A 13,282-nucleotide genomic window follows, 5' to 3' on the forward strand; every position below is an offset into this window, starting at 1 on the left:
TGCTCATGAGCTCATCTCTGTTCCAATCCTCTGTTCAATTCTTCCATTACAAACACATTAGTAATATTTAAAGCCCTTCTGTCAGTAGACAATAGGGTCTCTCCTCCTCCTCTTCTCATCTATGTCTTAATATTAGGCTGTAACCATGTTGTGACTAAAAACCATATGGTTATCTGTACGTGATTTCTAGGTGTAACAAAATACATCAATTTCCCCATAAGTAGACGTTGACCTAGTGTAATAACTCATGATCCATCTCCTGTGGAGACATCTTCTCTCCCTTCGTCGGTCACTTTCCCAGACGTGAACTCATTGTGTGTTAATCATGATTATAGAACATTTACTTTAACCCATTTAGACCGGGAAATAATATGACATTTTTAGATTTATTTGGCTATTCAAAATAGCAGATCTACAAGCTCGTAGCGCGGGCAACTCGGTTGCCGCGCTACGAGCTTGTTGATCTGCTATTCTTTTTTTTAACCGTGACCATATTTGCAAATCTTTGAATATATATATACTGTACATTTTAACTCAAATCTTTGCTTTTGGGGGTCCTTGGAACAAAATATTTTGAGATGGGGGGTCCACAAATTACACATAAGTTTAAAAAAAAAACTGTTAGGATATAAAAGACATTTGTAGAATCCCCAGAAGCAAAGATTTGAGTTGAATGTTCACTTTAAAAATAAAGTTGTCACATCTACAAGCTCAGCTTGTAGATCTGCTATTTTTTTAATAGTCTCAAATTGACACAGAGATGTGTTCCCGGTCTTAAAGGGTTAAGTAAGTAAGCAAGCAGAGTAAGAGTAAACAAAGTATCTGTACTCTAACTACTTTTGATGCTTTTCATCATGAATCATCATTGTCTGCACACAGAGGCCCTAGGCCATCTAATCCAGAGGCCTTTCTTACTCTCCTGCAGAGGTTCTTCTGCCACTACAATCATCAATGAAAATAGCAGATCTACAAGCTTGTATTGTGATGAGTCGTGAGCTTACAGATCTGCTAATTTCTGCAGAAAGTTAATTGTAGAATAGAGACAATACAGTTCTAACTGCTTAATAATGTCTGTGTACAGAGCCTGTCAGGCTGGTTGGAGGAAGCAGTCACTGTGCTGGTAGACTGGAGATGAAACACCAGAGAGAGTGGAGACCAGTGGGTTATTATTACTGGAACCATCAGTCATCATCTGTAGTGTGTAGACAACTGGACTGTGGCTCTGCTGTTTCTACAGAGAGACGTGGTTCTACACGTCAACCTGTATGGATGATTAGACCTTCCTGTGTTGGAGATGAATCTACACTGAGGGAGTGTGTAACAGTGTTGTCTGTTACTACCTCCATCAGTCTGGAGCTGATCTGTTCAGGTAACAAACAATGACTTCAACAATGATACTAATCTATACTGTCTGTCTGTCTGTCTGTCTGTCTGTCTGTCTGTCTGTCTGTCTGTCTGTCTGTCTGTCTGTCTGTCTGTCTGTCTGTCTGCTATTGAATGGCTAAAGTATAAAAGGTTAAAATGATTGTGACTCTGTATTAACTACTTTTGCTGGGGACCCCCTGGAACCTCCCCAAGGACCCCTGGGGGTCCCCTGACCCCACAATGAGAACCAATGACCTACGCAATATTTTTTTTTTGATTGATTGATTGATTGATTGAATATTTTATTAGGCAAAAAAATGTAAAACAGCACAGTTACATTTAAAATACTTTGTCTAACAGGTCCGTTCATAAAAGTCCTTGCGGACTTGTTTCCAATGAGGGCCTTGGTATTTAATTCATAGGCATATATAGTGGCACCACAGTTCAAATATCATTACAAAATAAACAGCCAAAAACAATATATAACACTATGTACAACAAAAAAAATAAAAAAGAGGGGAAAAAAATATGTACAAGAACAGGGGGGGGGGGTCTGCTGTCTAACGGGAAAATGGTACTACGGGAAAATGGTACTACCTCCACCTTTGGCCTCCTGAAAGGTGATTTTTTAAGGCTCTTTTAAATGAGCCCAGCGAACTGCATTTTTTGAGGGATGGAGTTAGACTATTCCAATCCTGGGTGGCAGTGCTGTAGAAGGAGAATTTGCCCATGTTTGATTTATGGGTGGGTGGTACCAAATTGTTGTTAACGCTCCCTCTGGTATTGTGACTGTGGGTGTCGCTAACCTTTTGGAGGTATTTACTCAGATATGCGGGAATTGGGGGCATATCGGGCAAATGTGCATTTACAATTTTGAAGGCCAGTCCCATTTTTAGTTGTTTAACCCTGTCTTCCACCCTGAGCCAGCCTAGGCTGGCAAAATGGGTGGGAGAAAGGTGGGTCATGGGCCCCAATCCGAGGAGTAGCCGAATCAGTTTGTTTTGGGAGGTTTGAAGCTTAGTCTTCAGTGACACTGAGGTGTTGGAGTACCAGGAGGTGCAAGCATAGTCAAAAAGTGGTTGAATCAGGGCCCCAGAGAGGGTCCTGAGGGCCTGAGGGTTGACAAAAGAGGAAACTCTGCCCATAAATTTGGTTCTCTGGTTTACTCTTTTGACCACCTTTGTAGCCATGCTATCACCTGTCAGGTATTTGTCAAGTACACAACCCAAATAGGTAATCTCTTCTTTGCTAGAGATAATTGTGTCATCGACTTTGACCTTGAAATCATTTACATCCATCTGTCTGAGGGAATGTTTGGTCCCAAAGAGAATGGATTCAGTTTTCCCAAGGTGTAGTGACAGTTTGTTATCGGTAAGCCAAGTACGGATTTTTGAGAGTTCGGAGCTGAGCGCCTCCTCAACTTGCAACTTGTCCTCTCCCGAGATCAGGAGTGCCGAGTCATCAGCGAACAGGAACAATTTGCAGTTACAGGCAGCACTCATGTCGTTAATGTATAGAAGAAACAGTAACGGCCCTAGAATGCTGCCCTGAGGAACCCCACAGCTCACCGGGAGGGATGAGGACATGGTTCCGTTGATGTCAACCACTTGTTCTCTTCCCTCCAGGTAAGATCTCATCCAGTTTAGTGATGTGCAGTCAAAACCAATCGCCCTCAGCTTATCAAGTAAAATTGAGTGGTTTACAGTGTCGAACGCTTTTTGGAGGTCCAACATGACCATGCCGCAGTATTTGCCCGCGTCTACCTCACGTTTGATGTAGTCGGTCAGATACAGTAGGCATGTGTCAGTGGAATGGGAGGTTCTGAAGCCCGATTGGAATTCAAACAACAGTTTATGCTCGCTGAGGTAGCTGTTGATTTGTTCTTGAATTAATCGCTCTACAACCTTTGAGATGGAACAAAGGATGGAAACAGGCCTATAGTTGCCAGGTTCTAATTTGCTTCCTTTTTTATGCAGAGGGATTACTCTTGCCAACTTGAAATCCTGTGGGACGTGACACTGGCTGATGGATAGGTTTGTGATTTGGGCTACTATGGGGGCAATAGCAGTAGCTGCGTCTCTGAGGAATCTGGTGGGGATATTGTCAAGGCCGGTGGCCTTGTTTGGCTGGAGGGCGAGTAGTTTTTTCTGCACATCATCAGCATTTACTGGTTTGAATGAAAAGGAGTCTTTTTTAGCCCCTAGTTTAACATAGTGAGCATGGATGTGGTCAGAGCCGTACAAACCTGAATGCTGAGGAAGTTTGCTTACCAACTGGGTTGCAATGGTGGTAAAAAAGCTGTTAAAACAGTTTGCTACCGCTTGCTTGTCGGTAATGAGCACGCCACTTGAAATAATGCAGATGTTTGTAGCTTTGGTTTGAATTTTGTTGTTGCAGCCCAATTTCTGTAGCGCTTCCCACAGCTTTTGTGGGTGGCTTTTGTTTGCCTCAATACTTTCATTTAAGAAATTCTTTTTGGCAGTTTTGACCAATTTGTTTACTACATTTCTACATATAATATCTAAAGCCTTAAAGGAGCAGTTCACCCCAAAAAAATGACTTATTTTCTATCAATTACAAACCCCACAAAGCCTTAAATTCATGGAGATGTTTTAGTTGTTGTCTCATTCCTGAGACAATAATGTGATGACCAGTGGAGTCTCTGGTCATCACATTATTGTCAACAAATGATTGTCTCCCATGAAGCCCAATGCTTCATGGTGTGTAATTGATAGAAAGTAATTAATTGTTTGGGTGAACTACTCCTTTAATTTGAAATATCCATAATTTAAAACATTCTGTTAGTTGTGTTTAAAGTACACAAGGTGAGGCTTTCCCTTAGAGTGACTGGGAGGATATCTTTTCTCTCTGTCTGTCTGTCTGTCTGTCTGTCTGTCTGTCTGTCTGTCTGTCTGTCTGTCTGTCTGTCTGTCTGTCTGTCTGTCTGTGTGTGTGTGTGTGTGTGTGTGTGTGTGTGTGTGTGTGTGTCTCTCTCTCTCTCTCTCTCTCTCTCTCTCTCTCTCTCTCTCTCTCTCTCTCTCTCTCTCTCTCTCTCTCTCTCATCCCCCTCTCTCTCTCATCCCTCTCTCTCTCTCTCTCTCTCTCTCTCTCATCCCCCTCTCTCTCTCATCTCTCTCTCTCTCTCTCTCTCTCTCTCTCTCTCTCTCTCTCTCTCTCTCTCTCTCTCTCTCTCTCTCTCTCTCTCTCTCTCTCTCTCTCCAGGGTCAGTGAGGTTGGTGAATGGGACTAGTGAGTGTTCAGGCAGAGTGGAGGTGAAGTCTAATCAGTCGTGGGTCTCAGTGTGTGAAGGTGACTTTGACCAGCAGGATGCAGAGGTGGTCTGTAGGCAGCTTGGCTGTGAGGCTCCTTCAGTCCTCCAGGGGGCGCTCTATGGAGAAGTGAAGGCTCCAATGTGGACCAAAGAGTTCCAGTGTGAAGGCAGTGAGTCTGTTCTCCTGGACTGTAGAACCTCAGACTCAACTAGAAACACCTGCTCACCTGACAAGACTGTTGGACTCACCTGCTCAGGTAAAAGACAAACTACACTTCAGCTTTGATTATTACTTTACAATCAAAGTAATATTACTTTTTAACCACTTTAACCCTATACTTATAGTTGGAGGTGGATCTTCAATCTCAGTTTATTGTTGTGTACAGTCAGGTTACAAACATCATAGCAGAAGCAGGCAGTGCTCATGAGCTCCTCTCTGTTCCAATCCTCTGTTCAATTCTTCCATTATAAACACATTAGTAATATTTATAGCCCTTCTGTCAGTAGACAATAGGTCTCTCCTCCTCCTCTTCTCATCTATTTCTTAATATTAGGCTGTATTAACCATCTTGTGACTAAAGGACATATGGTTATCTGCACGTGATTTCTAGGTGTAACAAAATGCATTAATTTCCCCATAAGTAGACTTTGATCTAGTGTAATAACTCATGATCCATCTCCTGTGGGAGACATCTTCTCTCCCTTCGTGGTCACTTTCCCAGACGTGAACTCATTGTTTGTTAATCATGATTATAAAACATTTACTTTAACCCATTTAGACCAGGAAATAATCTGACATTTTTAGATTTATTTGGCTATTCAAAAATAGCAGATCTACAAGGTCGTAGCGCGGCACCGAGTGCCGCGCTACGACCTTGTTGATCTGCTATTCTTTTTTTTAACCGTGACCATATTTGCAAATCTTTGAATATATATAAAAAAAACTGTTAGGATATAGAAGACATTTGTAGAATCCCCAGAAGCAAAGAGTTGAGTTAAATGTTCGCTTTAAAAATAAAGTTGTCAGATCTACAAGCTCGTAGCTTGTAGATCTGCTATTTTTGTAATAGTCAAATGACACAGAGATACTTTCCCGGTCTTAAAGGGTTAAGTAAGTAAGCAGAGTAAGAGTAATCAAAGTATCTGTACTCTAACTACTTTTGATGCGTTTCATCATGAATCATCATTGTCTGCACACAGAGGCCCTAGGCCTCTAATCCAGAGGCCTTTCTTACTCTCCTGCAGAGGTTCTTCTGCCACTACAATCATCACTGACAATAGCAGATCTACAAGCTTGTATTGTGATGAGTCGTGGGCTTACAGATCTGCTAATTTCTGCAGAAAGTTGATAGTAAAATAGAGACAATACAGTTCTAACTGCTTAATAATGTCTGTGTACAGAGCCTGTCAGGCTGGTTGGAGGAAGCAGTCACTGTGCTGGTAGACTGGAGATGAAACACCAGAGAGAGTGGAGACCAGTGAATGATGATTATTATCATGACTGGAACCATCAGTCATCACCTGTAGTGTGTAGACAACTGGACTGTGGCTCTGCTGTTTCTACAGAGAGACGTGGTTCTACACATCAACCTGTATGGAGGATTAGACCTTCCTGTGATGGAGATGAATCTACACTGAGGGAGTGTAGTGGAGCAGTGGAGTCTGTTACTACCTCCATCAGTCTGGAGCTGATCTGTTCAGGTAACAAACAATGACTTCAACAATGATACTAATCTATACTGTCTGTCTGTCTGTCTGTCTGTCTGTCTGTCTGTCTGTCTGTCTGTCTGTCTGTCTGTCTGTCTGTCTGTCTGTCTGTCTGTCTGTCTGTCTGTCTGTCTGTCTGTCTGTCTGTCTCTCTCTCTCTCTCTCTCTCTCTCTCTCTCTCTCTCTCTCTCTCTCTGCATGCTGTTGTAGCACGGTGGGAGGGTGTGTATGAGTAGTGTTTGTATGAGTGAGAGCCTCGGGAATTGTTTATTTATTTTTTGGTTTCTATTTGTCCTTTTCCCTGCTTTGTCGCATGATCAGGTAAGGTTATCTTTGTATTGTTTATTTTGCTGGATTGAACACGCTAATCTTGAATATGCATCGCGCATGAACAAGGGTGTCATTGTGTTTGTGAAGGAGGAGAGGCTTGTGAATCAACTTGTTGCGAGTGGCGTCTTTATAGGTGACGTTTTTTTGCAAGTTTCCCCACTTTATGCACCTTCCACGAGAGTTATAGTCTCGGGTGTGCCACCTTTTATTCCAAATGAGATGTTGGAACAAGAACTCAAACGCTTCGGCAAGTTTGCAAGCCCACTTAAGGTGTTAAACCTCGGGTGCAAAGATGAGAAGTTAAAACATGTTCAGTCACTTCGCAGACAGGCTTATATGTTCCTTGACTCTCCTACACAAGAGTTGGAGGTGTCATTCAAAGTGAAACATGGAAATAGTCATTATATGGTCAATGCAAATGGAGGTAGCATGAAATGTTTTGAGTGTGGGCGTGTTCGACACAAGCACAACGCGTGTCCACAGAAAAAGAGAACTGATGGGACGGCCGCTAGACAGGCAGAGACGAGGGCTGCTGAGGCCCCGCCCCCTGGTAATGTTAATGCAACAGATGAGCAGGTAGTGATAGAACAGAATGGTGAGACAGAGGAGACACAAGGATCAGCAGATGAGGTTGAAGATGTGAGTCAGTCTTCACAGATGATAGACTCACAAATAAGAGTAGAGGCCGCGGTTATTCCTGTGGATAACGAGGTTGCGTCTACAAGCGCTAAAGGGGAGGGGCTGCTTAGTGATGTAGTGACAGCAGGAGAGAACGCTCCGTTGTCAAAACAATCCATTTTTGGTCCAAAGTATTCTTTTTTTTTTCTTCTTTTTTTTCTTTTTTTTTGAGAAATCGCAGGGTACAGCAAATACTTGCCCCACAACATTTCACAATCATCCCATTCCTTAGTCCCTCCCCCCCACCCCATTAACAGACAAAGCGAAATAAAAACAAAACAGTAATAATAAAGAAAAATAAAGAAAACATAAATAAACAATAATAACAATAATAACAACATCAACAACAACCTTCAGCATGTAGACAGCACTCATATACTTTTTTTTTTTTTTTTTTTAAAGCAGAACCACATTAACCACATCAATCATCAGTCTCCCTACTAAGGGCGCGCCCCCACCAAGAGTTGGCTGGCCGCTGATAAACGCAGGTTGTGCGCGGCCACAGTTTTTTGCAGCCAGTGGATTCTAAAAAACGGGAGTGTCGCGCCTGTCACTCACTTTCAGGAGCCTCCCCGTAGCCCGCAACGCCTTCTTCCTTGACGTTGCCAGGCAACCACTGACGCACATCAGCATCTGTCACTTGCTTTCAAGCCCCTCCCTCCCCGTTGCGTTGCCCGTAGACTAGCTTTGTATGTAGCCCGGCCCGGTTACGTTGCGACTTTATCGAGTTTATTCAACTTTATTATAGGATGGACAGGCGGAGGGCACTTGCCCTTGCATTATTGGAAGGGGATGGGATGCAACAGCTACAACCAGTTGGTCCACTGAGAGCACCATGTTGCTTCCTGAGTCTTGAGACGGTCCGCCTTCGACTCACCCGATTGGACAGAGGGAGAAAATCAGCTCCTGCCTCCAGCAGTTTTATGCTTAGTCGCGGAGAGCAGATAAACGCAAGGTCTGCGCGAGAGGCGGAAAAATCTGCTCTTGCGTGAATCAACGCATTTGCATTGACAATGCATTGGCAGATTCTGCAAACAGCAGCCAGCCAACTCTTGGTGGGGGCGCGCCCTTAGCTCTTTGACTGCGGACGACGCGATAACGCGTCAAGTGCTACTTTGTCCAGTTGGCCGTCGACGCGCTCGACGCGCTGGACGCGCGTTCATTGTTTAATCTCTGATTGCGCTATGCTGCTTAATATTCAATGTTATTCTCGAGTTCCACTTACTTCACGGACATCTGCATCCGGTTTCATGACCTGGATTCCGTTTCCGGTTTTTGATTCTTTTCCCCAGTCATTTTCGTCCAAAATAGGTAAATAAACGGTCTTTCACACGGTATGACGGACAAACGGACAGTTTCTCTTCTATAATCTATGGTCTGGGTGACGATCAGTCATCGCCCTCGTGTATCACGACGGCATTTTGGCGATCAAAACAATCTGGGACGACGTCACTTCCGTTTTCATGTTTTTCTCTGTCTAATCTATCAAGAAGGCTGAGAGAGACCCAACGGCCTGATCAAGCAGTCATGTGCTGCACTCTAGTGGCGGACTTGTGCTGGGTCTTTACATTATGTCCCCTTAAATTATTTTCATGAGAAAAATTCAAAATATAAAAATAAAAAAACACGAAAATTGCTGGCACTGGGGGAGTACTTTATGAAAATACTCTGGCAGTCAAAGAGTTAGTAGGGAAATCAGTGGATTCCATAGGTCTTGGAACATTTGTTCTCGGCCATGTTTTTCAAAGGTGAGTTTTTCTAGTGGAAGAAATTGAGATACCTGATCCTGAAACATCTTAAAAGTGGGTGAAACTTCATTTTTCCATAATAGAAGAATACATTTCTTGGCAAAGTATGTTATAATAATTAAAAATCTGTATTTTTTGGGGTCCATCTGTATATTAGGCAATTCATTTAGTAAGTAGACACATGGGGACAAGTCAAATTCGGTTTCTAATGCAGATTTTGTGAATGAGTGGACACCGTTCCAGAATGTTTTTAGTTTTTCACATTGCCAAGACATGTGTAAGAAAGTTCCTTCGCTGGTTTTACATCTAGGACAGTTTACTGAATTGTCTCTAGACATTTTATGCATTTTTTATTGGAGTTAGATACAATTCATGAATACATTTATAATTGGCTTCTTTGATTTTGTTACTTGTAAATGGGAAATGTATTCTATCACAAATATGTAGCCAGGTGTTTTCCTCAAATTTCATTGTTAAATCTGTCTCCCAAATCTTCAACAAAGGCAAAAAAGATGAGTGACGGTCTTTGGAAAAGATGTCATACATTTCACTGATTTTGCCTTTAATTGTGGTCGATAACAACAATGTTTCTTCTATTTCATATCATTCTAGTCTTCATTTGTTTTCTCTTCTAAGTGAATGTAAAATATTTTGCATTTGTAAGTATTTAAAGAAGTCAGTATTTGGGATGCCATATTCTGTTCTTAATTCTATAAATGATTTTAACTGCATATTTGTATGAAACAGGTCTTTGAATTGACTTATCCCCAACTGGGCCCACCTCTGTGTATTAACTGAGGTTAGATGTTTATCTAGATCAGGATTGCGATAGATAGGAGAGTGTATGGTATACTCTAGACTATAATTAAAAGGATATGATTCATACATCGTTTCTGTTGGCGTCATGTGCAGGAGACAAGCATTAGATTTATTTGAAGGTTTAATTTGGCCCTGGCCACAATTAATTGCCTCCAATTGTCCTCTGTAGACGCCGTCTTATGAAGTGTTTCACATCGTATTACTTCTCTCTCAAGTTCTTGTGCTTGTGCTCTTTTTACTCGCTTTTTAAATGATCCATATGAAATGATTAGTCCTCTCCAAGTGGCTTTTGCCGCTTCCCAGATGATGTTAGGGTCTATGAGGGGGTCATTATTTTCCCTTATGTAATTTGTAATCCATGTTCGCATTTTTTATTTGAATTCTTCATCTTGGAGTAATGAATTATCAAATTTCCATTGTTTGGAGAATGATTTGTTCCTATTAAACTGAATAGTCAAGCATATTCTAGCATGATCTGATAAAATAATTGGACTAATTTCACAAGTCTTTATCATGTGTATATGTTTTGAATAAACAAAGGCATAATCTATTCTACAGTACGAGTTATGCACATTTGAGAAGAAGCTGTAGTCTTTAATACCTTGATGTAATTCACGCCAGACATCAATTAGGCCACTTTCTGCACATAGCCCCTGAAGAACCTTTGAGGATTTGGACCTATAGTTAGTCTGATTAGATTTATCCAAGGCTGTCATTGTCAGGTTAAAATCCCCTGCCATCACTCCAAAGCCTTTCCAGTTTTCATTGAAAAGCAGCACCATGTCAGACATGAATGTGGGTTCGTCTGCATTGGGAGCATAGATGTTCAGAAAAGTAATGGATGTTCCCCAAATGCAGCCTGAGACCAAGACAAATCGTCCATTTGGAGCTGTAATTCGTTTTTCTAATGTAAATGGTATTGTTTTGTTAATCAAGATAGCTGTTCCTCTGCTATGACTTTTATATGATGAGAAATAGACCTGACCCACCCAGTCCCTTTTTAACTTAGCGTGTTCAATATCTGACAAATATGTTTCTTGTAAAAAAGCTACGTCTACTTTATTTTTTTTAAGAAGAGATAACATTTTTTTCCTTTTAATAGGACTTCCCAAGCCTTTAATGTTCCACGAATTTATTATCATGTCTGACATGGTAGTTGGTGTGGTCTACAAAAAATATCTGTGACTGTGTACATTTGCCTAAACAGGGTTGTCGTTGCTTTCATTAATAAACATAACCAAAAAACATAAACTTAAAATAAAAAATAACATACATAAAGTGCATCCGCCCACCCCAGCCGTGGCTTTGTGATCCACAACATTAATCCCCTTACTCCTATTAGGCCAGAGAGAAACAATAATGGAAAAAGAAACTAAATAACTATGAAATAATTAAATCTTTCTTATATTGGCCCCTGGAGCTCTTGTCTTCAGTGCAATTACTTAATTGTTGCACCCCCTCCCCTTTTATTTCCCCTCATGTTGTTGTCTATTGGTTGGTCACGACAAGATATTATTGAATGGAAAGGAAAGTTGTTTCTTTTTTTTTTTCTTTCTTCTTTTTTTTACTGAGACTTCTCCTTTCCACATACATTTTTAACCTTCAGTCATTGTGATTATCTGTTGGAGAGATAAATAACAAAAACTAGAAAATGTGCTCCTCGGAGCACAGGTCTCCGCCAGTACTGATGGAAGCTCACTTCAAAAAATATAAATGATTTTTTGAAGTGCGTCACCTATTTATAGGTTTTTATTTCATCATGCGTCTCGCTAGCCAATCAAAGCAAAGAGTCAGCCAATCACGGTACGTGTCACGTGAAGCTTGGCCAATGTTAGCTTGGCTGAGACGGACACACACACGGAAGGACGGAGACAAAAACATACTCTCCACCATACTGGCGGAGACAATAACAGTATAAAACTAGACGCGTCGCAATTCAGGGCAATTGCAGAGTGTGGTTGCGCCGACGCGAGTCGTAGGTCGCCTCCACCGGGGCTCGAGGAATACGCTGGGAGGAATACCGTCGGAGGCTGCGCCAATTACATTGTCACGCAACTCCTGAGATCACTTGCGTTTAATTTTGAGAGGATTGATCCCCCCAACATATGGTTTTTGCATCAAAAGGTTACATTTTGAGCATTTGTGGCGCCCCCTATGGATCAAAGTGGAAATTATTTTGGGGCTTTGTTGAGTAAACCACACTTGACATGTGATTCAAATTTGGGATTGACTGGACGTTTTGTTCGTGATTTGTGGTTTTTTTTGTAAAACGGGCCCCTCCCGCTAACTTTGGAAGCCATTTACGGACGAGCGGTATGGACTATAAAAATTCTGTTTCGCTCCAGATTATCGCAAGGGTCCAGAGATCATGTGTACCGATTTTTGTAAAATTTGGACAAAATATATGGGAGGAGGAGCTAAAAGTGTGTTTTGAAGAAAATTCAAAATGGCGGAAAATCTATCCTGACGCAAATGGGCGTGGCCTATATGGGGAGTTGCGTCATAACCCAAGGAATCTAGGGAAAAATACATTTTGATTTTACGACCTATGGTTCAAGAGTTATAGGCCAAAACGTAAAGGGGGCTGTTATAGCGCCACCATGTGGCCGATTAGTGTAATTATCTTTTCAATAATTTCGGAACAAATCATGAACCTCCCCATCAAATCTAGCTCTTACGGTTTCAGAGCAAAAAATACTTGAATTTAAGTTTTTTCACTTTTCCATTAAAGTGGATGGGGAAATTTAATGCACTAATAAATCAATATAAATCAAACTATTGAACCAATCTCTTAGCAAAATACAAGTGCACGATTCCCGGTGAAGCCGGTCATTTTGACATATGGCACTAAATTGGGAAAAATAAACTCTGGGAGGAGTAGCAGCCCGAAATAAAGTTTATCTAGAATAAAGTTTATCTATAACAATAGTCTGGTATCGCCCGTATGACGTCACACGCTGTTACCGAAAGTATTGACGCCAGAAAATAAATAAATAATACATTTGTGCCGTTCCTCGAGTCACCCTTTCCTACTTTCAGTCATGTTATAGTCCATATGACGTCACGCGCTATTGTAGTCCTTAACACACCCCTCCCTACGTTCAGTGATGGTATAGTCCGTGTGACGTCACACGTTGTTGCAGGAAGTGTCAACACCAGTGAGTACACGTCGAAAAAAGAAAAAAGAAAAAAGGAAAATAGCTGATCGTGACTGTACTGGCAGATCAATACCTTTTCATGTACTAGGGTTCAAAGTCAAGTGATTTGTCCATATGACAGTTATAATGAGGGGGTGCAAAACAAAATAAAAAGTCATCTTCTTACCTCCACCCTGGATAAAGGCTTATAAAGCAAAAACTCACTC

General features: G+C 41.4%; 1 protein-coding gene across 1 annotated transcript in view; it reads left to right on the top strand.

Annotated features, from left to right (window-relative positions):
• Positions 1–13,282, top strand: part of LOC308084520 (CD5 antigen-like) — a gene marked incomplete at its 3' end in the record, with an annotated part of 29,159 nt that overhangs the window by 922 nt on the left and 14,955 nt on the right. The window contains exons 3-4 of the mRNA XM_080427186.1: positions 4,588–4,893; positions 6,038–6,337. Coding sequence (XP_080283312.1) covers positions 4,588–4,893; positions 6,038–6,337 — 606 coding nt within the window. The remainder of the gene's footprint in view (positions 1–4,587; positions 4,894–6,037; positions 6,338–13,282) is intronic.

The sequence above is a fragment of the Gymnoscopelus braueri genome (assembly GCF_963280865.1).
Source record: "Gymnoscopelus braueri genome assembly, chromosome: 4".
Taxonomy (NCBI): domain Eukaryota; kingdom Metazoa; phylum Chordata; class Actinopteri; order Myctophiformes; family Myctophidae; genus Gymnoscopelus; species Gymnoscopelus braueri.